This window comes from Pongo abelii, chromosome 2 (assembly GCF_028885655.2).
Source record: "Pongo abelii isolate AG06213 chromosome 2, NHGRI_mPonAbe1-v2.0_pri, whole genome shotgun sequence".
Classification (NCBI taxonomy): domain Eukaryota; kingdom Metazoa; phylum Chordata; class Mammalia; order Primates; family Hominidae; genus Pongo; species Pongo abelii.
Window position 1 is genome coordinate 29,171,616 of NC_085928.1, and position 26,165 is coordinate 29,197,780.

The window sequence follows — 26,165 nt, forward strand, 5'->3', positions numbered from 1 at the left end:
TACATCTACAATGAAGTTTTTTGCTAAAATATCTCCGAGGATCTCACCCGTGTTGCAAATAAAATACTAAAAAGTTTAGGACCCTTATTCTTTCTGGAATTCAATAAAATTTGATTCTTATAGTTTGATTTTTCCCTGCCACACCAAAGGAAGACCTCAAAACTCTCCTCATCAGCCTGCTTAAGAAGAGTAAGTTATATTTAATGACTCTGAATTTAAAACTGCAATCAGGAACCTAATGTACAATATGAGGACTGTAGGTAATACAGTTATACTGTATATGGGAGTTTACAGTTTGGTAAACAGTTCACTTCCCTGTAATAAAGCAGCTCACAATGCATCTTTGAAGTAACATGCTGAGATTCATCTTTTAAACGTGTACATGTAAACTCTTTGCATTATGGCTTTAAACACAATGGTAAGGAATGTCTTTGAAAATCGTGTTTTAAACACTTGCTTATGAAGTTCACAGTTTGCTAAGTGGTTCATTTCACTATAATAAAGCAGCTCACAATGCATCTTTGAAGTAAAAAAAAAGTACTGTATATGGGACTTACACTGAGTAGGTTTTAGCTGCTCTTGCTACAAAAACAAGAAAAATGGGTAGCTGTGTGAGATGGATATATTAATTTATTTCACTGTAGTAACCCTTTTACTATCTGTATGTATCCTATAACACATGTTGTATGCTTTAAACACACACAATAAAGTTTATTTTAAAATATTCCTCTAATCCATTAAAAATAAAATAATGTAGCCAGAATTAAGCATACATTGTATTAATAAAAATCAAATATGGGTCTTTAGGCCTTTAGGAGCATTAGTTTAGTCAGTAGGCTTCATGTATATCTTGAGTAAGGAGAGTTCTAGTAGAAAGGTAGTCTAACCCAGGTATTGGGGAGATATACAGAGCTGACTAGGCTGTTGCCCACGGTAACACAGAATTCCTTAGGAATACACTTTAGATTTGATTTTTATGTCTAGTTTTGATTTCCACATTTTAGAGGGAAACTGCAATGTATCCAAAGGAGAGCAGTGACAATGACTAAATAAAAATATAACCTAAAAAAAGAAGGTCAAATTTATTTCTTCCTGAAGAAAGAACCAGGAGAAACATAATTTTCCCCAGTGTTGTTTTTGAAGATTTGCCATAATGAGGCCTGTAGCCCTCTCCCTTCTAGTCTCCATGCACAGCATCATGTGGTTCCCAACTGGGAGCCAAAATGCCCTAGGGGATCTCAGAGTATTCCAGGGAGTCCATGAATTCCTAAGTCTACAAATAATTGTCTAAGATGGCGTTATGCCTCATACATCTATATGCTATAGATTTTCATATGTATAGAGATGTAGTTGTGGGTAGTAAAATATAAAATTACTCAAAGTGTTATTAAATTCATAATTTGTTTATTTTTTGTCATCATATATTTTCTTAGGTTGAGGGTGGGGGTTCTAAAAGTTTCTTGCAGCATACGGAGGTCCTCACACTTAAGAAGGTGGGTAACCAGTGATATGGAACTAGAGAAAATGATGCTACATGGCCATGTCAAATGAGGAAGTTGACATTTGGAGTGAATTGGGCCAGCTGCAGACTACTGGAGTTTTGCAGGGGAGCGTGCTGTGCTTACAGTAGAGTGGAGAAGTGAAAATGTTCTGATAGCAGCTGCCACGTAACTTTTGCCACGACTGGATTCATAACATGAGACTAGCACAACCGCACGCCACCGTACCCAGGAGCCAAGAGAAAGGGAAGAAGGACTGTAGCATCTTCACCACCACTGAATATATCTTGCCTTGCTTTTTTTCACTTCAAGTAGACCACCTTGGGAAGTGAAAAACAAGCAGGGATAGCAAATAGGCCTCAATTACCCTTGCACCACACACTAAATCATCATGGCAATTCTTCCTGATAAACGGCAGTTGGCCTCATGGTTCTTCTCAGGAGTGTACCAGGCATCATTACCAACTGATTGGAGTTGACATTATCAATTGAAACCAGTTTGCCATCCCTAATCCAGAGCTTTCATTAAGAACAAAGATGATAAGCGATCCCACCTTGGACCAGAATAGGAAGGGTCTGATGCCTGGCTGTTATATTAGCTTTAAATGAGAGGGGTAATGACAAACAGGACAGTATTCAACAGAGGAGGAAGAGTGATTTAACTGTTCCCTGAGAAAAGGTATGAAATTTCAATCTCAGGAGATCTTTAGAATATAATTATCTATATAGATGCAGAACCACCTGAAAGTGGGAACTGATTTAACATTCTCCAGGTATACCATTTTTCTGGTGCTTTGAGTTTATAAACTGTTTCAGGCCTCCTTATTTTGATGGAGACCATCAAAGCTTTGCTGTGGTAGTTTACTATTGAATTTGATTGAGTCTCTCCTAGGCTAACTGATTCCCTGAATGTCATTGTATGTTCTATGAACAGATACAAAACTGACATCTAAGAGGATGTTGTATTTCTTTTTTTTTTTTTTTTTTTTTTGAGACAGAGTCTCACTCTGTTGCCTAGGCTGGAGTGCAGTGGCATGATCTCGGCTCACTGCAACCTCCACCTCCTGGGTTCAAGCAATTCTCCTGCCTCAGCCTCCCAAGTAGCTGGGATTACAGATGCGCGCCATCACACCTGGCTAATTTTTTGTGTTTTAATAGAGATGGAGTTTCACCATGTTGGTCAGGCTGATCTTGAACTCCTGACCTTGAATGATCCGCCCACCTCAGCTTCCCAAAGTGCTGGGATTACAGGCATGAGCCACCGTGCCCCACACATTTCTCTTATTTTTTAGAGGCAAAATATGTGTCACCTGCTCTTGTAGTTACTGGTTTTTGGCAAATTTTCAGTAAATTATTGCAGTATTTCCTTTTTTTTTTTTTTTTTTTTTTTTTTTTTGGGCTGGAGTCTCACTCTGTTGCCCAGGCTGGAGTGCAGTGGCGCGATCTCGGCTCACTGCAAGCTCTGCCTCCTGGGTTCACGCCATTCTCCTGCCTCAGCCTCCCAAGTAGCTGGGACTACAGGTGCCCGCCACCATGCCTGGCTAATTTTTTGTATTTTTAGTAGAGATGGGGTTTCACTGTGTTAGCCAGGGTGGTCTGGATCTCCTGACCTCGTGATCCGCCTGCCTCGGCCTCCCAAAGTGCTGGGATTACAAGTATTTCCCTTTTTTTTCCCCCCAGGTGCTTGGTTTAAAGAGGCTCCTGAACAATTCATTAGATTAATTTAAATATTAGGAATCTACTGAATAAAGTATTCCATACATAGCCAGCAGTAAATTAACCTTTCAGTTTTTTTCTCACAGATACTTCTTCTAGAAATTGAGACTTTAATTCTGTGTGCATTAATCCCAGATTATCCTATTAATTTAATGAGCTTATTGGTTCTTCATACAAAAGTCTTAAGATATGTACTCTTTTATCATTTTGAAAATTAGCTGTGTGCTTTCAGCCATCTACTCTTTGTAGTAGTAAACTGAATTTTTTAATCAACCTATCTTGAGGATGTTAAAATAATTTATAATTTTGGAGTTAATGAATTTGGGGTTATCTTCATGGCTCTTTTTATAGGTGGATAGAAATATTTTGGTTAATTTTTTTTGGAAGAGACATTATTCCACTTTCATTTTATTTCAGACAACATATTAATGAGGCATTTTGTCAAGAATAGCAGCAACGTTGGTTGAGGGCTTGTTAGGTGCAGGATGCTGACCTACAAGTTGAAGACATGCAGAATTATAAAGCACACTTCCTCCTTTGGAAAAGTGCAGTGCTCATGGAGAAGTAACTTTTAAAGAGGAAAAATACGTGACAACAGCAAACTTAAATTTCTGCAGGGCTCTTTTGTGTTTTTTTTCTTTTTTTTTCATTGTGATGAAATACATATAACATGAAATTTACCATCTTAACCACTTTTAAGTGTACAGTTGAGTAACGTTAAGGACATTTAAATGCTGTACAACTGTCACCACCATCCATCTCTAAAACTCTTTTCATCTTGCACAACTAAAATGCTATACCCATGAAACAATAGCTCCCAATTCCCCGCTTTTCCATCCTCTAACAACCACCATTCTACTTTCTGTCTCTATGACTACTCTAAGTACCTCATGTAAGTGGAACAATACAGTATTTATCCTTTTGTGACTGGCTTATTTCACTTAGCATAATGTCCTCAAAGTTCATCCGTGTTATAGCATATGTCAAATTCCCTTCATTTTTAAGGCTGAATAATATTCTGTTATACACACCCCCCCCACACATTTTGCTTATCCATTCATCTGTGCATAGACACTTGAGTTGCTTCCATGTTTTAGCTATTGTGAATAATGTTACTTTGAAAATGGGTATACACATTTCTCTTTAAGGCCCTGTGTTTTTTAAAAGCAATTTTCAAGTACATAACATATTGTTATTAATTATAGTCACAATGATGTACAATAGATCTTTTGAACTTATTTATCCTGCCTAATTGAAATTGTGTATCTTTTAACCAACATCTCCCCAACCCCCTCCCCCAGCCTCTGGTAACCATCATTCTACTCTGTGCTTCTATGAGTTTGACTTTTTAAGATTTCACATATAAATGAAATATGCAGTATTTGTCTTTCAGTGCCTGGCTTATTTCACTTAACGTAATGTTCACCAGATTCATTCATGGCTTTGCAAATGACATTTCCTTCTTTTAAAAGGCTAAATAGTATTCCATTGTATAGGTACCACATGTTCTGAAACCCTTCATCTATTGATGGACACTTAGATTGATCCCATATCTTAGCTATTTATAAATAGTGCTGCAATGAATATGGGTGTGCAGGTATCTCTTTAACATACTGATTTCATTTCCGTTGGATAAATATACAGAAGAGGACGTGCTGGATCATATAGTAGTTCTATTTTTAATTTTTGAAGGAAACTCCATATTATTTTTCATAATGGCTACACTAATTCATATTCTTGCTACCAGTGTTAGGGTTTGTTTCTATCTGCATCCTTGCCAACACTTACCTTTCATGTCTTTGGTAATAGTCATTCTAACAGATATGAGGTGATATCTCCCTGTGGTTTTAATTTGTATTTCCCGGGTGCTTAGTCACATGGAGCATTTAAAAAATATATGTGTGTTGGCCACTTATATGTCTTCTTTTGAAAATTGAGACCCTGCTTTAAGTTCTTTTGTGTATATACCCAGCAGTGGAATTGCCAGATCACATGGTAATTCTATTTTTAAGTTTTTGAGGACCTACCATATTCTTTTCCACAGTGGCCACACCGTTTTACTTCCCACCGACAGTGCACAGGGGTTCCAATTTCTCCACATCTTCACCAACACTTGTTATTTTGTGGGTTCTTTTTTTGATGGTAGCTATCCTAATGAGTATAAAGTGGTATCTCATTGCAGTTTTGATTTACATTTCCCTAATTATTAGTGATTTGGGGCATCATTTCTTGTGCTTACTGGCCATTTATATATTTTCCTTGGAGAAATGTCCGTTTAAGTTCTTTGGTTTTTTTTGAGTTGGATTATTTTCATTGTTGTTGCTGAGTTTGAGGAGTTCTCTCTCCATTTTGGATACCGGTCATCAGATATATGATTTCCCATTATATTTTTTCATTCTGTGGGTTGCCATTTGTCTATTTTATCTTTTGTTGCTTGTGCCTTTGGTATGATATATTTTACGAAGTGTTGCCAAATGTAATGGTGCCTTTTGTTTTTTAAGAGTTTTCTAGTTTAAGATCTTACATTTAGGTTATGGATTCATTTTGAGTTAATTTTTGCAAATGGTGTTATGTAAGAGTCCAGTTTTATTCTTTCACATGTAGATATCCAATTTTCTCCATACCATTTGTTGGAAAGACTGTCTTTTCTCCATTGAATGTTTGTGACACCCTTGTCAAAAATAATTTGACCATATTTGATTATGTGAGAGTTTATTTTTCTGGACTGTCTATCCATTGGTCTATATGTCTGTCTTTATGTCAGTGCCAACTCTTTAGATTTCTGTAGCTTTAGTGAGTTTTGAAGTTAGGAAGTGTGAGTTCTCTAGCTTTATTACTCTTTTTCAGGCTTGTTTTGGGTGTTTAGAATCTTTCTGTATTTCATGTGAACTTTAGGATTGGTTTTTCTATTTCCACAAAAAAGATCATTGAAATTTTCATAAGAATTGCATTAAATCTGTAAATTGCTTTGGGTAGTAATGACATCTTAACAGTGTTAAGTTAAACTTCCAGTCCATAACCATGAGATGTCTTTCCATTTATTTATGACTTTTTAAATTTCTTTAAGAAATGTTTTACAGTTTTCATTGTACATGTTTTTCACCTCCTTGATTAAGTTAATTCCTAAGTTGTCTTTTTGATAGTATTGTAAATGGAATTGTCTTCTAATTTTTCTTTTTGGGTTGCTCATTGTTAGTGTATAGAAATAAAACTGATCTCTGTGCATTGACTTTGTTTCCTACTTTGTTGAATTTTTTATTAGTTCTAACAGTTTTTTAAAAATTGCATGGAATATTTAGGGTATTCTACATATAAGATTATATCAACTGTGTACAGAGATAATTCTACTTCTTCCTTTCCAGTCTGGATGCCTTGTATTCTTTTTCTTGCCTAATCACTCTGGCTAGGACTTCCAGTACTATTTTGAATGGAAGTGGTGAGAATGGGCATCTTTGCCTTGTCCCTTATGTTAGAGAAAACAGGTTCAGTCTTTTACCATTGAGTACAATATTCTCTGTGGATTTTTCACATACGGCTTTTATTATGTTGAAGTAGTTTCCTTCTGTCCTAATTTGTTGAGTGTTTTTATTATGAAAGGATGTTGAATTATATCATATGCCTTCTCTACATCAGTTGGGATGATCATGCAGTTTTTTTCTTTATTCTCTTAATGTGATCTATTACATTGATTTTTGTATATTGACAATGAATAAATTCCACTTGGTCATGATGTATAGTCTTTTGAATATGCTTCTTAATTCAGTTTGCTAGTAGTTTATTGTGAACTTTTGCATCATTGTCAAAAGGAATATTGGTCTGTAGTTTTCTTTTGTGTTAGTGTCAAAGAGATAGGATAATGCCAGCTTTATAGAATGAGTTAAGGAGGAATGTTTCCTCCTTTTCAATTTTTAAAAAAAGTTTGAGAAAGATTGATGTTGGTTCTTCTTTAAATGTTTGGCAGCAGTCACTGAAGAAGCCATCAGTTCCAGGACTTTTCTTTGTTGGGAGATTTGTTATTACTGATTCATTCTCCTTACTTGTTGTAGACCTATTCTGATTTTTTGTTTCTTCATGGTTTAGTCTTGGTAGGTATTGTGTTTCTAGGAATTTGTCCATTTCATCTAAGTTATCCAATTTGTTGTATAATTGCTCATTGTTCTCTTTTATAGTCCTTTTTATTTCAGTAGAACTCATAGTAATGTCCCCACTGTCATTTTTGATTTTAGTAATTTGGACCTTCTCTCTTTTTGTCTTAGTTCGTCTAGCTAAAGGTTTGTCAATTTTGTTTCTCTTTTTGAAGAACTGACTTTTGATTTTGTTGATTTGCTATATTATTTTTCTATTCTCTATTTCATTTATTTCTGCTCTAACCTTTATGCCCCTTTTCCTGCTGGCTTTCAGTTTAGTTTGTTCTTCTTTTTCTAGTTCTTTAAGTTGTAAAGTTAGATTTTTATTTGAGGTCTTTCTTGTTTTTTAAATATAAGCATTTGTAAAAGCTGTAAATTTTCCCCATTGCACTGTTTTTGCTGTGTCCTGTAAGTTTTAGCATGTAGTGTTTTTGTTTTCATCTCTCAATATTTTTAAATTTCCATGTGATTTTTTTTTTTTTTTTTTTTTTTTTGAGACACAGTCTTTCTCTGTCGCCCAGGCTGGAGTGCAGCAGCATGATCTCAGTTCACTGCAACCTCCACCTCCTGGATTCAAGTGATTCTCATGCCTCAGCCTTCCGAGTAGCTGGGATTACACCTGTGATTTTTTATTTGATTTATTTATTATTTAATAGTTTGTTATTTAATGTCCACAAATTTGTGAATTTTCCTGTTTTCCTTTTGTTATTTCTAATTTCATCCTGTTGTGGTCGGAGAAGGTATTGTATATGATATCTATCTTTTTAAATCTATTGACTCTTTGTTTTTAGATATAGTTGGTTTATTGTGTTGTTCAACTACTCCATTTCCTTACTTTACTTCTGTCTTGATGTTCTATCAGTTATTGAGAGTGAGGTATTAAAGTATCCAGTTAATATTGTAGAACTGTTTATTTCTCCCTTCAATTTTATTAATTTTTGCTTTATATACTTGATGGTCTGTTATTAGGTACAGAAATGTTTGTAATTGTTACATTTTCTAGCTATACTGAACCTCCCATTAAAGTATAATGTCCTTCTTTGTCTCTCATAAACTTTTGATTTCAAGTCTGTTTTGCCTGATATTATCATAGCCATATCTGCTCTCTTTTGGTTACTATTTGCAAGAAATATACTTTTCCATCATTTCATTTTCAACCAATTTGTGTCTTTGGATCAAAAGTAAGTATCTTGTAGACAACATATGCTGGGATTACGTTTTTTAATTATTCTGCTAATCTCTGTCTTTTGAATGGAATGTTTAGTCCATTTGCATTTAAAGTATTACTGATAAGGAGAAAATGTTGTCATTTTATTAATTGTTTTATCTATGCCTTATAGCTTTTTGTTACTCATTTCCTGCGTTATTTTCTTTTGTGTCTTGTTGATTTTTTGTAGTGAAACGAAAGTATATTCTAGCCATTTTTTTGTGGTTACTATGGAGATCACATTTAACATGCTAAAGTGATAACATTCTAATTTAAATATATACCAGCTTAACTTCAATAACATACAAAAACTCTGATCCTTAACCCTTTTCCTGTTTGCCCCAAGGATACTCACCAGTGGCGCTTGCGGCTACATTTACCCCAAGATAACTTTGCCATGAAATATCTCACTTTTAATTATTATTTTCACATTGCTCTAGTATATCAGCTTTGTTTATAGCATTCTGTTTTTAGTAGTGGCATTTCTATTTACAAAATATGGTAATTTTTGATCGTGAAAATGTAAACCTAGGAAAACAAAGCATTCCTATGCATGATGCTAACATTGTTCTCAAACAGTTGTTGGCCAAAGATTCATTTGATGTATCTGATTTTTTCAAAATAGGCAATTCTGATTATTCAGATGATTCTGGTGTTAGTTCTGTTTAGAAACAACTCTAAAGATCAGTTTTTATATTTTATTTTCACATTGAAAATCAGTCAGATTTGCTTCAGCCTCAAAGAACATGTTAAATGAATGCTGGCAATGAACTACACTTTTTTTTCCAAACAGGAAAAGGGTCAAGAAGCTCTTTTCCCACTCCTTTCAGTTACTAATGTCATAAAATTACATTTTTATACCATGTATGTACAAAAACATAAACTAATAATTTTAATGCATTAGTCTCTTAAATTATGTAGGAAACCAGGAGTGTAGTTACTTACTATTGTTACAATAATACTTGTTTTATAATTGCCCATTTATTTACCTTTAATGATATCTTTATTTCTTTATACAGTTACTAGTTACTGTCTAATGTCCTTTCATGTCAACCTGCAAAATTCCCTTAGCATTTCTTGCAGTGCTGGTCTTAGTGGTAATGAACTCTTTTGCTTTTTGTTTATCTGAGGATGTCTTAATTTCTCTCTCACTTTTAAAGGATAGTTTTGCCAAATATAGGATTCTTAGTTGATTGTTTTCTTTTGGCACTTTAATAATGTCAGTTCACTGCCTCTGGCTTCCCTTCTGATGAGAAATCTTCTGATAATCTTATTGAAGATCCCTTGTATGTGACAAGTTGCTTTTTTCTTTCTACTTTCAAAAATCTTTGTCTTTGTCTTTCTACAGTTTGATTATGATGTTTCTTGGGTCTTTTTGAGTTCATCCTACTTGAAATTTTTTAAGCACCTTAGATGTTTACATTCATGTTTTTCACCAAATATAGAAAAATTTTGGCCCTTATTTATTTGAATAGTCGCCCCCTTTCTTTCTCTCATTTTCTTCTAGGGTTTCCATAAGGTGTACAATGGCTTACTTGATGATGTCTAGTTCTTAGGCTCTGTTCACTTTTATTCAATTTTTTTTTTTGAGATGGAGTCTCACTCTGTTGCCCAGGCTGGAGTGTAGCGGCACAATCTCGGCTCACTGCAACCTCCACCTCCTGGGTTCAAGCAATTCTCATGCCTCAGCCACCTGAGTAGTTGGCATTACAGGTGTGCACCACCCCTGGCTAATTTTTTTTTTTTTTTTTTTTGAGATAGAGTCTTACTCTGTCACCAGGCTGGAGTGCAATGGCACGATCTCAGCTCATTGCAACCTCCGCCTTCTGGTTCAAGCAATTCTTCTGCCTCAGCCTCCTGAGTCACTGGGACTACAGGTATGTGCCACCATACCCAGCTAACTTTTGTATTTTTAGTAGAGACGTGGTTTCACCATGTTGGCCAGGATGGTCTTGATCTCTTGACCTCTTGATCTGCCCGCTTGGCCTCCAAAAGTGCTGGGATTACAGGCTTGAGCCATGGTGCCCGGCCTAATTTTTTTGCATTTTTAGTAGAGACGGGGTTTACCATGTTGGCCAGGGGGTCTTGAACTCCTGACATCAGGTGATCCGCCCACCTTGGCCTCCCAAAGTACTAGAATTACAGGTGTGAGCCACTGTGCCTGGCCACTTTTATACAATATTTTTTTGTTGTTGTTCATTAGACTTAGTTTTCATTATTCTGTATTAAAGTTCACTTCTGTGTTCAGATTTTCTCTTCTGCTTTCTCTTTTTATTTTCTTTTTTTTTTGAGACAGAGTCTTTGTCTGTCGCCCAGGCTGGAGTGCAGTGGCGCGATCTCGGCTCACTGCAAGCTCTGCCTCCCAGATTCACGCCATTTTCCTGCTTCAGCCTCCTGAGTAGCTGGGACTACAGGTATCCACCACCACGCCTGGCTATTTTTTTGTATTTTTAGTAGAGACGGGGTTTCACCATGTTGGCCAGGATGGTCTTGATCTCTTGACCTCGTGATCCACCTGCCTTGGCCTTCCAAAGTACTGGGATTACAGGCGTGAGCCACCACGCTTGGTGGCTCTTCTCTTCTGCTTTCTCAAATCTGACTCTGTATCCCTCTAGTGATTTTTAAATTTCAGTTATGGTATTTTTTCAGCTCCATAATTTCTTTTTATTTTCTTTTTAAGTTCTATATTTCTTTATGATATTTACATTTTGTTCATACATCATTTTCTTGACTTTTTCACATTTCTTTCTTTCTTTTTTTTTTTTGAGACAGAGTTTTACTCTTTCAGCCAGTCTGGAGTGCAGTGGCACAATCTCTGCTCACTGCAACCTCTGCCTCCCAGTTTCAAGAGATTCTCATGCCTCAGCCACCCAGGTAGTTGGGATTACAGGTGTGTGCCACCACACCTGGCTAATTTTTGTATTTTTAGTAGAGACGGGGTTTCACCATGTTGATCAGGCTGATCTCAAACTCCTGACCCCAGGTAATCCACCTGCCTCGGCTTCCCACAGTGCTGGGATTACAGGCATGAGCCACTGTGCCTGGCCTTCTTTTTTCTTTTCTTTTTTTCTTTCTTTCTTTCTTTTTTTTTTTCTTTCAGTTCTTTGAGTGTCTTTGAGACAGTCATTTTAAAGTCTTTGTCTAGTAGATCTGCCATCAGGTGTTTTTCAGGCACAATTTCTGTTGATTCATTCTTTTGCTTGGAATGTGCCATACTTTCCTGTTTCTACATATGACTTGTGATTTTTCTTTTGCTGAAGACTGGACATTTGAATCTAACAGTGTTGTATTTCCGGAAATCAGAGTCTCTTCCTTCTCTAAGACTTACTGCTTTTTTTTGTTGTTGTTGTTTAAATTGTTGTAGGCGCTCTCTGTGCAGATCAGCCCGAGCTATGCACTTAAGGTTTTCTTGGGTTTTTCTGAGCCTGAGCCTGTGCCTTTGCCTGGACACGTGCAGTGACTTCCTAATTTCCTCTCTACATGTAGCAGCTTTTGGATGCACTAGTCTTCAATGTCTGGTTTCCATAAGGTGAAAAGGAGATAAATGAAAGGAGGTAAAAAAAAACACCAGTCCCTTAAATCCCCTGGAATTCACTCCAGCTAGAAGGGGAGGGACTTGCAACCGTGAGGGAGAGGTGTAACAAAAATGGCCTTCACCTCTTCATGTATACTTCTGTGATCATAGCCAGCAATCAGTGATCAGAGCAGGAGTCCCCATTATTTGGAGGACAGGGTCTTTTTTTCTCCCCATCCTAATTTCAGCAAGCTGTGTGAAAGACCTTCCAGGAACATGGAGTATAGGATGGGTAGCTACTACTGGCTGAGAGCTGAAATGACTGAAATTAACTGCAATTTAATATCCATCCCTTCCCCTGAAAGTTTTAAGCCTTCAGTTGACTCCAGAGTTCCTAAATAGTTACATGAGATTCTGCCAGTGCAGTTTTTGTCTAGGTGGTGAAACAGACTTCTGATGCTTCCTACTCTATCTTCTTCCCAGAATCCTCCAGGTTTTATAGTTTTTAGTGTGCCTTCACATTTATTCTTTGTGATAAATTTGCAAGGCAGATTACTGCAGTCACTCACTTGATAGATGAGAAAGTTTAGTGGCTTGCCCACAACTATACAACTAATATATAACAGAGCCAGCACTCAAATCCATGTTTCTTTTAATCTACAGCACCCTCTGCTTTGATATAGTAAATACTAAATAGTTAATGTAGAAATCAGAGAAGCAGGCGGGGCATGGTGGCTCATGCCTGTAATCCTAGCACTTTGGGAGGCTGAGGCGGGTGGATCACTTCAGGTCAGGCGTTCAAGACCAACCTGGGCAACATGGTGAAGTCCATCTCTACTAAAAATACAAAAATTAGCCAGGCACTTTGGTGCACACCTGTAATCCCAGCTATTCAGGAGGCTGAGTCACGAGAATTGCTTGAACCCAGGAGGCAGAGGTTGCAGTGAGCCAAGATCACGCCACTGCACTTCAGCCTGAGTGAAGGAGTGAGACTCTGTCTTAACCAAAAAACAGCCTGTGTAGCCAAGACAATCCTAAGCAAAAAGAACAAAGCTGGAGGCATCACGCTACCTGACTTCAAACTATACTACAAGGCTACAGTAACCAAAACAGCATGGTACTGGTACCAAAACAGATATATAGACCAATGGAACAGAACAGAGTCCTCAGAAATAACACCATACATCTGCAACCATCTGGTCTTTGACAAACCTGACAAAACCAAGAAATGGGGAAAGGATTCCCTATTTAATAAATAGTGCTGGGAAAACTGGCTAGCCATATGAAGAAAGCCGAAACTGGATCCCTTCCTTACACCCTGTACAAATATTAACTCAAGATGGATTAAAGACTTAAATGTAAGACCTAAAACCATAAAAACCCTAGAAGAAAACCTAGGCAATACCATTCAGGACATAGGCATGGACAAAGGCTTCATGACCAAAACATAAAAAGTAATGTCAACAAAAGCCAAAATAGACAAATGGGATCTAATTAAACTGAAGAGCTTCAGCACAGCAAAAGAAACTACCATCAGAGTGAACAAGCAACCTGCAGAATGGGAGAAAATGTTTGCAATCTACCCATCTGGCAAAGGATTAATATCCAGAATCTACAAAGAATTTAAACAAATTTACAACAAAAAAACCCATCAACAAGTGGGCAAAGGATATGAACAGATGCTTCTTAAAAGAAGACATTTATGCAGCCAAAAGACACATGAAAAAATGCTCATCATCACTGCTCATCAGAGAAATGCAAATCAGAACCACAGTGAGATACCGTCTCATGCCAGTTATAATGGTGATCATTAAAAAGTCATGAAACAACAGACACTGGAGAGGATGTGGAGAAATAGGAATGCTTTTACCCTGTTGGTGGGAGTGTAAATTAGTTCAACCATTGTGGAAGACAGTGTGGCAATTCCTCAAGGATCTAGGGCTAGAAATACCATTTGACCCAGCAATCCTATTACTGGGTATATACCCAAAGGATTAGAAATCATGCTGCTATAAAGACACATGCACACGTATGTTTATTGAAGAACTATTCACAATAGCAAAGACTTGGAACCAACCCAAATGTCCATCAATGATAGACTAGATAAAGAAAATGTGGCGCATATACATCATGGAATACTATGCTGCCGTAAAAAAGGATGAGTTCATGTCCTTTGCAGGGACATGGATGAAGCTAGAAACTATCATTCTGAGCAAACTATAACAAGGACAGAAAACCAAACACCTCATGTTCTCACTCATAGGTGGGAATTGAACAATGAGAACACTTGGACACAGGGAGGGAAACATCACACACCAGGGCCTGTCAGGGGGTGGGGGCGCTGGGAGAGAGATAGCATTAGGAGAAATACCTAAAGTAAATGACGAGTTGATGGGTGCAGCAAACCAACATGGCACATGTATGCCTATGTAACAAACCTGCACATTGTGCACATGTACCCTAGAACTTAAAGTATAATTAAAAACACACACACACAGAGAAAGAAATCAGAGAAGAAAAACCTCATCAACCCTTCTAGATACCAGGGAGTAGTACATCAGGATCTGGTGTACAGAGAAGAAGAGTATGAGATGAACCAAGACAGTTCCACTGTTAACAAGTCCATGTGACGCTACCCTCAAAGGCTAAGGAAGCTGAGAGGCCAAAGAAAGAGGCTGACGAATCCAGTTTCTTAGAAAGAAACATTTAATAGGGTCTTAGGAACAAAAGCTATGTCTTAGACTGTGGTGAGATAAGAATGGTGGATCCCTGTGCCGTTAACCCCCAGACCCAGGACTTAAAAACCATAGGGAAAGAATGTGTAGGACAATTGAAGTCAACCCCTCAGTGAATTGTAAGAATGCAATGTGAATCTACCTAATTACAGGTTTTATGGTCAAGGGTTGTTTTGACCTAAGGGAAGGATTTACAGTAACAGTAGATAAAGTAGAAATTTTAGAGGCATTTCCAGAACGGGTTAATCGTAAGTCAATACGGCAGATTAGTATTTAAGATGAAATTGCTTGATTCTCCACAAAAAACAAATACTGGGCCAAGAGAAGAAACTGAAAGTCTGAATTAAAAGCCCCAAAAGCCAAATGCAAAGGAAAATTTGGAGCAAGAGCAGCTGGGGATTTTGTGAAGAGACAAGAGGGCAGACCTGGGAATTTGTGAGGTCTGTTTAGCCCAGCCCAACTGTGAAGACCCTTTTGAAAGCTGAGTTATTTCTCTGCTGATCTCTAAGCCCCATAGCACCCTGAGCCAAAATTTTAACAGGAATAATAAGGTGTTAGGTCATTTATTTGCATTTTTCATGGATTACATAGCCATATGTTAAGGTTGTTGTAAGGCTGGTACCATGGTTAGTGGTTATCATATTGGACAAAACAGTCAAACATGGATTCTTTTTTTTTTCTTTAAATTTTAAGTATATGCACATGTAAAGATATTCAAAGTGCTAAGAAAAATAAAAAGTGAAAAGTAAAAGTATTTTCCCTTGCCTTCCTCTCCACCTCTCTTTCTGCTCTAAAGATATCCGCTATTAAAACTTTCTTTTGCATCCATTCAGGAAAATGTGCATCGCAATTTTATATGGACAGGCTTTTCATACATTACATAAAATGATTACACTAGGGATACTCTTTGATATATATATATTAAAAAAAATTAAAACTATAACTTGGAGATCTTGATGCAACACTACATTTAGCTCTACTTCCTCCTTTTTAAAGGTTTCCCACTGTTCCATTTTTGGGGAACAGAGTTTGTCAGTTCTTTTGTTCATATGCTTTTACATTATCTCCAACTTTTTACTAGTTGAGCAATGCTATAATATACATGGCAACTTATGTACGTGTGTAAGGATAATTCCTAACAGTATAATTGCTGGATCAAAGAATAAGAACAAAACAACTCTCTAACAGTCCTCCATGATGAGTAGTGTTTCCAAGCAAGGAGGAAATACTCAATTTGGGGATAGGATAGTGCATAAACAATAAAGACTGGAGAGAAAAGGAACCAGAGATAAAATAAAGATAAAAAACCCCACCTCTGTCTGTGAGATAAGAAAGATAAATATTTATATCAATAATTTTAAGAGTGCCCTTTAAAGTTTAATCAGTACAGTCTTTCCAGGGAATGCTTAAGAACAATGCTTTAAATGTCAATGTGTTTTATTGCATAAACACGTAACTTTTAAAATACATGCTATTGTCTTTATTTTTATTATAAAGATGTTGGAGATTTACTGCATATAATTTGGAAAATGCAAAAAGACTAAAGCAGAAAATAGTTTTTACTCATCATATCACTATTCAGAGACAACCAATATTGATATTTTAATCTCTTATTTCTGTATATGTATTAATACACAGTTGAGATCATATTGTATATACACACTTCCCTTTGCCAATTGTTTTGATTTTAATGATTTTTTTTGTTATTCTTTGCCTGCTTTTTTTTTTTTTAAAGATAATAGAAATCTAACATTGTTTTGCAATGAATTTGGATACCAGAATGACATCGACGTGGAGAAACCTTTAAATTCTATTCAATATCAAAGAAGACAAGCCATGGGTATCCCATTCATCGTACAATGTGGTGAGTGTTGAAGTCCATTCTAATTACCAAATATTAAGAATTCTTAAATATGCAAGTCATTGTGTTAAGAAATGAGGGATGAGGGAGACAAAGGTGAGTAAGACATCTTGCTTTCCAGGAGTTTACAGTCTAGAAGAAAGTTATAAGTGTGAAAATAATTGTAATACAGGGAAAAATAAGGTAAATGATATAATAGAGACAAATAATTATTTGAGGGTTCAAAGAAAAGGATGGGGGAGTAGAGGCAAGATTCTATGATGGAGTAGCATTTGTGATAGTCTTTAAAATAGTTTCAGGCCAGGCATGGTGGCTCATGCCTATAATCCTGGCACTTTGGGAGGCTGAGGTGGGTAGATTGCTTGAGTTCAGGAGTTCGATACCAGCCTATACAACGTGGCAAAACCCCGCCCCTACAAAAAATGCAAAAATTAGCCAGGCACGGTGGTGCACACCTGTGGTCGCAGCTACTTGAGAGGCTGAAGTGGGAGGATCGCTTGAGCCTGGGAGGTTGAGGCTGTGGTGAGCTGTGATTGTGCCTCTGCATTCCACCCTGGGCAACGCAGTGAGTCCCTGTCTCAAAAAAAATAAATTAATTAATTAAAATAGAATTTTGATAGGCAGAGATGAAGAGTAGGGAAATGTGAGTTAATATCAGGTGTTCACTTCAGCTAAAATGTTTGTGAAAGAGTAATAGAAAGAGCCATCTTTCTATTTTTAATATGTAACACTAATACATAGTAGGAGTTTAGTAACTGACAACTGAATCACTGAACAATGAATAAATAATAAGACAAAAGTATTAGGTTGGGTAAAGATGTTAGAGATTCTTGAATGTCAGGATAAGGTTTTACTTTGATAAGCAAGCAGGAGGTATTGGAATTTTTTCCATAGGAGGATAATTACATTCAGCACTTACTGATATGTTTTCTAGCCACTACACAAAGGGGCAGGGAATTAAAGAGTCTGTAATATCTGTAACTAACAGCTCAGGAGAGAAAAACAGACGAGCAAACAAAAAAGCAGCCTATAGTGTGTAAAACTCTGTGGAAGTATTTATACAGCTCTCGGGGAGCACCTCCCCAGCCTTTTGCCTGGGAGTATTCCAAGGAAGACCTGACTGGTCAGAGGTAACTTGTAGTTAAAGTTGTTCTGGCAGCTCAGTGAAGGATGACTTGGTGAAGGGCTAGAACAGGAGACTGTTGTTGTAATCTAGGATCCAGGTGACGAATTATAAATGTCTGAATGAAGGTGTGGCAGTGAGAGTTAGAAGAATCATACATGACAGATACTTAGAAGGTATAATTGAGGAAATTGATGACAGTATGTGACAGCCTGTCACATGCTAATAATAATGGATAACAGTTACTGTGATTTTGATTTGTACCAGGTACTGTTAGAATCCAATCTCCAGTACCCAAGAGCTATACAAAATTGGGCAAATTGTTTAACTTCTTTAAGTCTCAGTTTCTTCTTTTATGAAATGAGATTAGTACTTGTAGCTACATTATAGAGTTTTAAGAATAATGTGAATTAATAAAGTTTACTAAGTGCTAAGGATAGTGTCTAGCAGTGTTGGTTTTTATGATGATGATGAGGAGGAGGACGTCATTTCATTCTCAGTAACTTTTAGATAAGTACTAATATAATATTAATCTTTTAATAGATAATGATACTGAAATATAAGAAGTTAAATAATTTGTCCAAGATCACAGAGGTGGTAAGAGGTGGAGCTGTTCAAGTTCTTAACCTTTGTGTATACTGACTGTCTCTGCCTTAGAAGAAAGAGACAAGTGTTAACCTACGAGCCGTTAGCAGTGTGTCTGGAGGGAATTCAGGATTAAATCTAAGTGTAGCCTGGAGAGGGAAGTGTGCCTTCGTCCTAAAGGCAAGGAAGGACTGTTTTGGAAAGTGGGTGAAGAAATCAGAAACTATAGACTGGAGAGGGGAATAAGAACAGAAGAAAGTACAGAAGAAAATGTGTATATGGTTCAAAAAACTAACTTCCCTTCCTTCCTTCCTTCCTTCCTTCCTTCCTTCTTGCTTTCCTTCTTTCTTTCGATTTAATTTTGTGCTAGATGAGACCATGGTTTTCCTTCTTACGTTAATCATGTAGTTGGAGACAGAAAGTGGTGTTGTCAGCAGACGGGTAGTAGGTCAGAGAAAATGGGAGAGTCAAGTCACTGAAATTGTTAATTTGGTTTTAGAAGAGGTGAAGTGGATGTATTATTTAAGGTTCTTTTGGCTGAAAGTAGCAGAAACTAACTGGAGGGAACTGAGACAATAATAATAATAACTTGTTTCTGGGGTCCTGAAGTAGCTCATAGAACCTTAGAATAGATGTGTCATCAAGAATAATGGTATATGATGAAGGATTCACTTGTCTTTGGATTGAGAGATACCTCATACTTTTGGTATGTGCAAACTGACATCTTACTATGATAGATTCATTTCTGATCTCTTTTCTGTGTCATTTTGTTTTGATTGTCAGATCTTTGTCTTAAATGGAGAGTCTTACCTTCCTCTACTAATTATCAGGGAAAAGAATTTTTTGACATTTGGATTTGTGCTAATAATCCCAACCGCTTGGAAAACAGGTATTTTTGATTATTTTCTAAAATTCTTTATTCATTTTTAATTTCTAAAGTTCATATGTATGAACCTTGAAAATGTCAATCTATAATATAGATTTTAGCTTAGTATCTGGTATCTCTTCAAACTCTTTCTAATGCCCTGCTACCTGTGCAAAGATTATTTCATTGGTGTGCTTTTCCATCAAGTAATAGAAATCTGGGTGTAACTATCTGAAGATGTTGGGGTGAGCAGCTCTGCACTTCCACCCATGGGAGACCACAACCTGGTACTTAAGAGTTCTTCCTTCCAGTTCATTTTCATACAACATATGTCCTTATTGTACAGGAGTGTTACTCAGAGAGTGTCTCCAGGGGCATTAAACTGTTAGACCATATGCTTTTTCTGCTTAAATCATATATTGATTTCATTGCTTTACACTCTTGGAGGAAAAAGTTCAGACTAAAACAGGAAAAAGACTGATTAAATATTGAAGGATGTCAATGTTATTACAAGCCCTTTTAGACTAATATTTTCCCCCATAGGGAAAATAGTTAGTATTCCCCTTTAACAAAGGCACCCCTAAGTCAAGCATTGCTTTTCCATGCAGTCTGTTCTAAGTCCTTTGAGCTGGATACGTGAATCAATATTTTTAATATAGACATTAGGGTAATAACTCCTGTTTGGTTTTTTTTTTTATCTAGCTCTGAAAAAGACGAGCAAAAAGATAAAAGAAAAAGAAAACATTTGGAAACTGCTGCTAAAACCCCTTTCATCTAGAGTCCTTAGGTTATTTATATTTAGAGACTGAAGAAAAATGTCAGAGGTGGCAAAGGGTCTTAGATTTCTCATGGCCCAGGTTTTTTCGTGTCCCTTTCTTGTTTTGCAATGCAACCTTGTTTTTCCCAAATAAAAACTTGTCACAGAACCCGAAAATAAAGTAGATAAATGCAAAAATGTCCTGATTGAATTAGAGGCTGGGAACCAAAGGTATCCACTTTTTATTTCTGTTCCCTACTCTGCAGAAAGCCTAGAGCTCCAGGGACCATGATTATAAAACACTGATCTATTCTTCTTTATTTTGGAAAAATGAGAATTCAAACCCAAATCCAGGCTAAGAAACCTATGTATGAAGCCACTGGCCAAGATCTTCTGTTTCCTAACCTGCGTTCATCCCCAACTTGGGACTTAAGTATCTCCCAAATAGGAACAAAGTGTTGGCTCAGTTTCAATATTAAGAATAGTTAATCATATGAACTTGCCATGAACTAAGAAATTTCATATAGTCTAGGGTTGTATTTAGAGTTCAGACTCTGGAGACAGACTGCCTGGGTTTGACTCCTGGTTCTATTAGCTGTGAAATCTCAGAAATTATATAACCTCCCTTTAACTCAGCTTCCCATACACTGGAATGTGGTATAATTATAGGATCTTTATGCATCTTCTCTGGATCCAGCTAAGCCCCATAGTTAGGACAACCTGCTGAAAGTCCCTGGTCACTAGAGGCCCTTGATCCCAGAATTTAGGCTACTTCCCACAGATGTAACCCTATCCCTAGGATTTCTTAGACCAGTCTTGGGCACTGTCAGACCTACAGAACTGGGAAGCTGTCCTCTGCAGTTTCCCTTACCTTCAACTTACTGTTGTCCCTGCATTGGCACAGACTCACCCCCTTCTGAAAAGTAACAGTACCATCACAGAGCATTGTAAAATTAGTTTCAAAGCTGTATTAATTCTGTCTCTCTTTAAAAATTTAATTTTTAATTTGTATGAGTACATGATATGTATATGTATTTTTGAGGATATGAGATATTTTGATAAGGCATATAATATGTAATAATCACATCGGGATAAATGGAGGTATTCATCACTTCAAGCATTTATCATTTCTTTGTTTTAGAACATTTCAAGTAATACTTTTAGTTATCATAAAATGTATAATAAGCTATTGCTGATTGTAGTCACCTTGTGCTATCAAATACAAGATCTTATTGATTTAATTGTCTCTTTTACACATAAGAACAGTGCCACTTGTGATGAGTGGCTAGATAAATTTAGCCATGTTGACAGAAAACTGATGGACCTTAAAAGCCTAAAATGCAAAAAATGTTTTCTTATATTTATAATTTTCTTAAGTCCTTGATTCTTTAAATATACTGACATGATATTAACCATCTGTGTTTTATTTTCACTGAAAAGATTGTGACAAAAATATGCTTAAAGTGGCAGCAAGAGATTTAAGGGAGATGTAAAGCAAAATTTATTAAAAGGGCAGTTAATTGAGATTTGGCACTTCCTTCATGGGAGCTCCTTAATGGTGATGTAGATATGATGATTCCCAGGGAGGGGGAAGAAATTATTCTGATGACCTTGCTCAGTTCTTTGATTCAAAATGGTAGGATGGGCCATCTACACCTTGAGAATATGCTTCAAAATACATTATTGCTAGGCAAAACCCCTGACATATATGCCATTGGACTTGGATAGAATCACTTAAAATAAGTGTATTAAAGTGATGACAAGTATAATTATTTATTAGGGAATAGTCTATGAGTAGCAGGACAGAGTAATGGGGTGAAAAGTGTCATTGTCTGTATTTACAGAAAATACGGTTTCTTGTCAGTAGTTATTTGCCAGTTGTCAGCAAGGCCATTGCCAACAGACAGCATTTGAATGAACAATGTGTAACTAGAACTTGGGCTGGAAACATAGTAATAACTTTCTCTTACTTTGCAATTATATATGCTATCTCATTCCATTTTTATAAAAGGCCTATGAACTTTCCCCATTTCTCAGAGAAGAAAATAGGCTAAGAAAGGATTAGTGACTTGCCCAGAATTCTTCACTACAGCTGAAACTGGAAGCCAAGTTTCAAAATGATGCAAAACCTGTACTCTTCCTGCCTTATCACATTGTCTGTTGGAAGGCATCCTTTTCCATTTCAGGAAGCCTACTTTCATTCAGATACTTTTTAGTGGACAAAATACATCTTACAAATGGTAGTATTTAGTAACCCGGAGAGGGTAAGGTGGAGCCATTCTTTTTTCAAACCACTGGAGCCTGGTTTTGTTTTCCACTTCGAGCACAGAGGGAGGCTATACATTTCTGACACAGTATCTGAGAAATAGCCATCAGTATGCTTCCATTACATTCATACCATGCACTTATCTGCATTGAAAATAGGGATTACCAGCAGAGAAAAAATGATGCCTGTTACTTGGCTGAACCAAAAATGTCTGAATTTTGAAAAGGATGTTAAAAAATATTTATGGATTGTATTGCATATTAAGGTGTAATTCATTTCCAGACATCTTTAAATGAAGACAGTTGAATGAATTGCATTCTAATAAAATGCTTGAGGTTTCTTCCTTCCGAATAAAAACTTAATGTTGTCACAGGTTCTTTTCTGAAATGAAATAGAAGCCTATATAGATGTCACCCCACAGATGTCTTCAAATCAACACTGTGGGTTGCTGTATATATAGAAGTTGTCCCTAGAATTTGTTTACCTAACACCTTTCTTTGAAAATAACGATAATAACAAACACCATGTGTGGGTGGAATTAAGTGTTTTTTCACAGTACTACCTGAATCTGATTGTAGTTCCTAACTCTTCTCTGTTGGTATGGGGCGAGAAAAATATATGCTGCAGCCCTGAAAAACAGAGAAATGGTGGGTCTCATCTGCCTCCCTTTTCCTTCACTGTTTCAGATGGGAGAAAGTCCTCTCTCGATCCTCAGCCTCCTCCTCCCTTGCCTGGCCTAACACCCATGTATTTTCTGTGGACTTTGTCCCTCCTCTTTTTGGTAGCTCAGTGGAACTCCTCCCTTCCCTACCCCCAATCAATAATAGAAAACTCCATGACCTAGAGCGGGCTCGAAGAACTGACCTCAGCGTCTTACAACACTACTGCATGTTCCCCTCCATGCCCTGAATCAAAGCTATGCCCAGTGGGAGCTGAACTTCTTGTCTGGATCAAGCCTTGATACCAAAGTGAACAAAATAATATCTTACTTTTTCAGCAGTTTGGCTGACTCAGTTCCCCAGTACATAGCCACAGAAACAAAAGTAAGAAAAGGAAAAATGGCCTCAAACCTTCCAAACCATATGCTTTGAGGGTTATTAGTATTTTTTTATAGTTATAACAAGGGCTGTGCTCATCCATAGCCTGTTTATTGTTCATTTACAAATCATTCTACGTTATTATGTATTTACTAACCCACAAGTTATTAGAACAGCATATCTGTAAGGCTGGAAGGCAGACACTCTTATGGCAGCAGAGCACTTGGGCAGGATGCTGCAGTCAGGACCAGTGGGCGATTTGGGGAAGGGGCTTTAACGCATCTCGTTACCTCCCGAGGCTATTGCTGAATCCTACATCACATCACGTAGTCACGGGTCTTCACAGTCATCCTGGGTCATCAAACAGATAATCCATATGTTTCAGAGGCATAATTATTTGCTATATTTTAAAGAGACATATATATTTCGCTACCATTTTTTTTGTTGGGGGGAATGGCAGTGATGAGATAAGCTCAGTGATCCAAAATAATTTTTGCAAAAGGCCTCATTTTATGATAATGTAGAATAAGTGAAGCATTAGCGATATAATTGACGCTTTCCCATCCTCGTTAATATATGCTACTGTCCACGTATTTTATTAGGCTGTTTTCCATGCAAATTAGAGATTTAAGGTTATTTGTTATCGAAAGCCATGAATACAATGCTTTTCCTTTCTATTTGAATTTTGGATATATGACATAAAGAGTAACTCCTTGTAGACGTAAGTCATCTTTTACAGACAGTAAGTAGTTTTATATTTCTCCTGATGTTAATCTTGTACTTGTTGATTCTGAAGTTGTCATCAGGTAGAACGTCTACCTTCCATCCCATTGGGCACCATGAGCACAATATCACCATCAAAAAATGAGAAAGAGAAGCAACTTAGAGAGTCGGTCGTAAAGTATCAACATAGACGGGCAGAACAGCAGCCACAGGTGAGTTGTGATTAATTCCTCCCTAATTCTACTGTGACTCTTTAACTGTTGGTTTCATACGTGTAAATTGACTAAAGTGGTTTACACGGTAAACTGTGTATACTCTTTTTTCTGTCCTTTTTGACATCTTTTAATTTTGGATCTAAGACCTGTTCTAGAGGGTGAGTTTTGTAAAAAAAATACTGTGTATGTGATATCTAAGCCCATCTATACAACAATGCATGTGAGAAATAGGGACACTTATTTCTACTCCACAGCTGCACATAGAGCCTTATAGAGTCAGCCAGCATGTCCAAGGTCATGTGGTCAAGGCGCAGCACAAGTTTGTGTAACTCCAAAGGTTAGGCTGTTTTTATTTCATTCTTCCCTGAGGGAGGGTTTTAAGGTAAAGAGTTCTTTTAAAAAACATTAACCTATTAACTTAGAAAGTCAAAGTCATATTTAATTGTTAAGAAAATTCAATAAATAAAACATTACTATCAATCAATGTAGGTAACCATGACAATTTCGAGTGTAAGAAAATGTGGCATGTAGAAAAATTATTTTATTTTCTTGACTAATAATTAAATCTCTGTAGATTTAGCACATAAATTCATCATTTTTTAAATGTGTGGCCTGTCGGCTTCCTCAAATAGCACTTGTAGCATATGTCCAAATGTGTGGACACATCTATAGACGTCAGGAAATAAAATGCTTATTAAAATATAAAATTCAATGATGAAGTGGGAGTTAAGCTCCCCAGCCGTAGCAGCTTATAGTAAGTGTTTTCCTGGGCTCATAGAAGATTACTCTTTTACCTCACTTAACTTGCTAGGGTTCTGCAGTGCAAGTCAGATACCACCTGCGATAACAACCAAAGAAACCAGAGCCATCTTTTTTACCCTGGAGTCTTAGGGTCTCTCTTGGAAAGATACTGAGAGTCACTTTGGAAACACATTCTCCTAAACACTCCCCACCTCCAAAAAGTGGCTCAACTTTCTACAGTTTTTAAGGCCTTTAGTCATGGTTTCTTGTCAGACAAAAGTCAGAAATAAAGGTTTCACAGACTTTTAATAAATAATTAGGTACATTCAGATCTTTTTGTTATGAAATATTTTAATTTTTCTTTCTTATTTACCATACTTGGTAGCTTTGTGAAGGCATTCAGCACATTATGAATTGATTGCATCTTTATTGCCATCTCTGGACATTGTTTTTCTTTTCTATAGCAATGATAGCCAACCCCAGTATACTAATAATGCCAATCATCAAGACTTAATTAGCTTGTTGTTTGTTTAGGATTGGATGTTGTATTCATCATTGAGGTAGAGAATCTGATGGCAGCTGGTGGAATAGCAGATTTGGGCCAACAGCTCTGTTTATTCTTTTTTCTTGGTGGTTGATTTTTTTTCCATAAGATTTAAGCCAAGGGTATAGATCCAGTTTGTTTCAAATGTAAACAAAGAAATTTAGCAGTATTTATATAGAAATTCACTGCCCGTACTTCAAAGGACATAAGAATCCACTCCATCCTCCTTTTTCCTTTTGCAAAAGGAAAATTTTACAAAATCTTTTTGTGAAAAGATTCCTAACATCTTTTACGTACTTTCTAGTACTCAGGGCTTGTAACTGACCCTGCTTTTGTGGTAACCAAGGAAAGCTTTGGGTTGTGGTTCACTCAACCAAAGGCAACCAGTTAATTTTGAGGTGATCATTGAGCACATACTTGCCCTCAGGTCTGTCCCAGGCTGGGAATTACGGGAAATACAGAGTATCTGTAATACCAAAATGTAAGTTCCGTGAGAGCAGGGATAGTCTTGGTTTTACTTACTGTGAATCTGTGTTAACCAAACAGTGCTGGCATATACCAGGTACTCAATAGGTAGTTGAATCAATAAGTAAAACATGCCGTCAGATATTATACAGTCTTTTTGTGGACCAAGTCTAACAGCTATTTAAA

At 36.8% G+C, this 26,165-nt stretch overlaps 1 protein-coding gene across 2 annotated transcripts in view; it reads left to right on the plus strand.

The window, feature by feature from the left end:
• The window catches only part of MORC1 (MORC family CW-type zinc finger 1), a 175,309-nt gene that overhangs the window by 82,998 nt on the left and 66,146 nt on the right, over positions 1–26,165 (plus strand). For both annotated transcript variants that reach the window (XM_024244907.3, XM_054551550.2), the window contains 3 exons: positions 16,533–16,661; positions 19,150–19,255; positions 24,088–24,226. In XM_024244907.3, the coding sequence (XP_024100675.3) occupies positions 16,533–16,661; positions 19,150–19,255; positions 24,088–24,226 (374 nt within the window). The remainder of the gene's footprint in view (positions 1–16,532; positions 16,662–19,149; positions 19,256–24,087; positions 24,227–26,165) is intronic.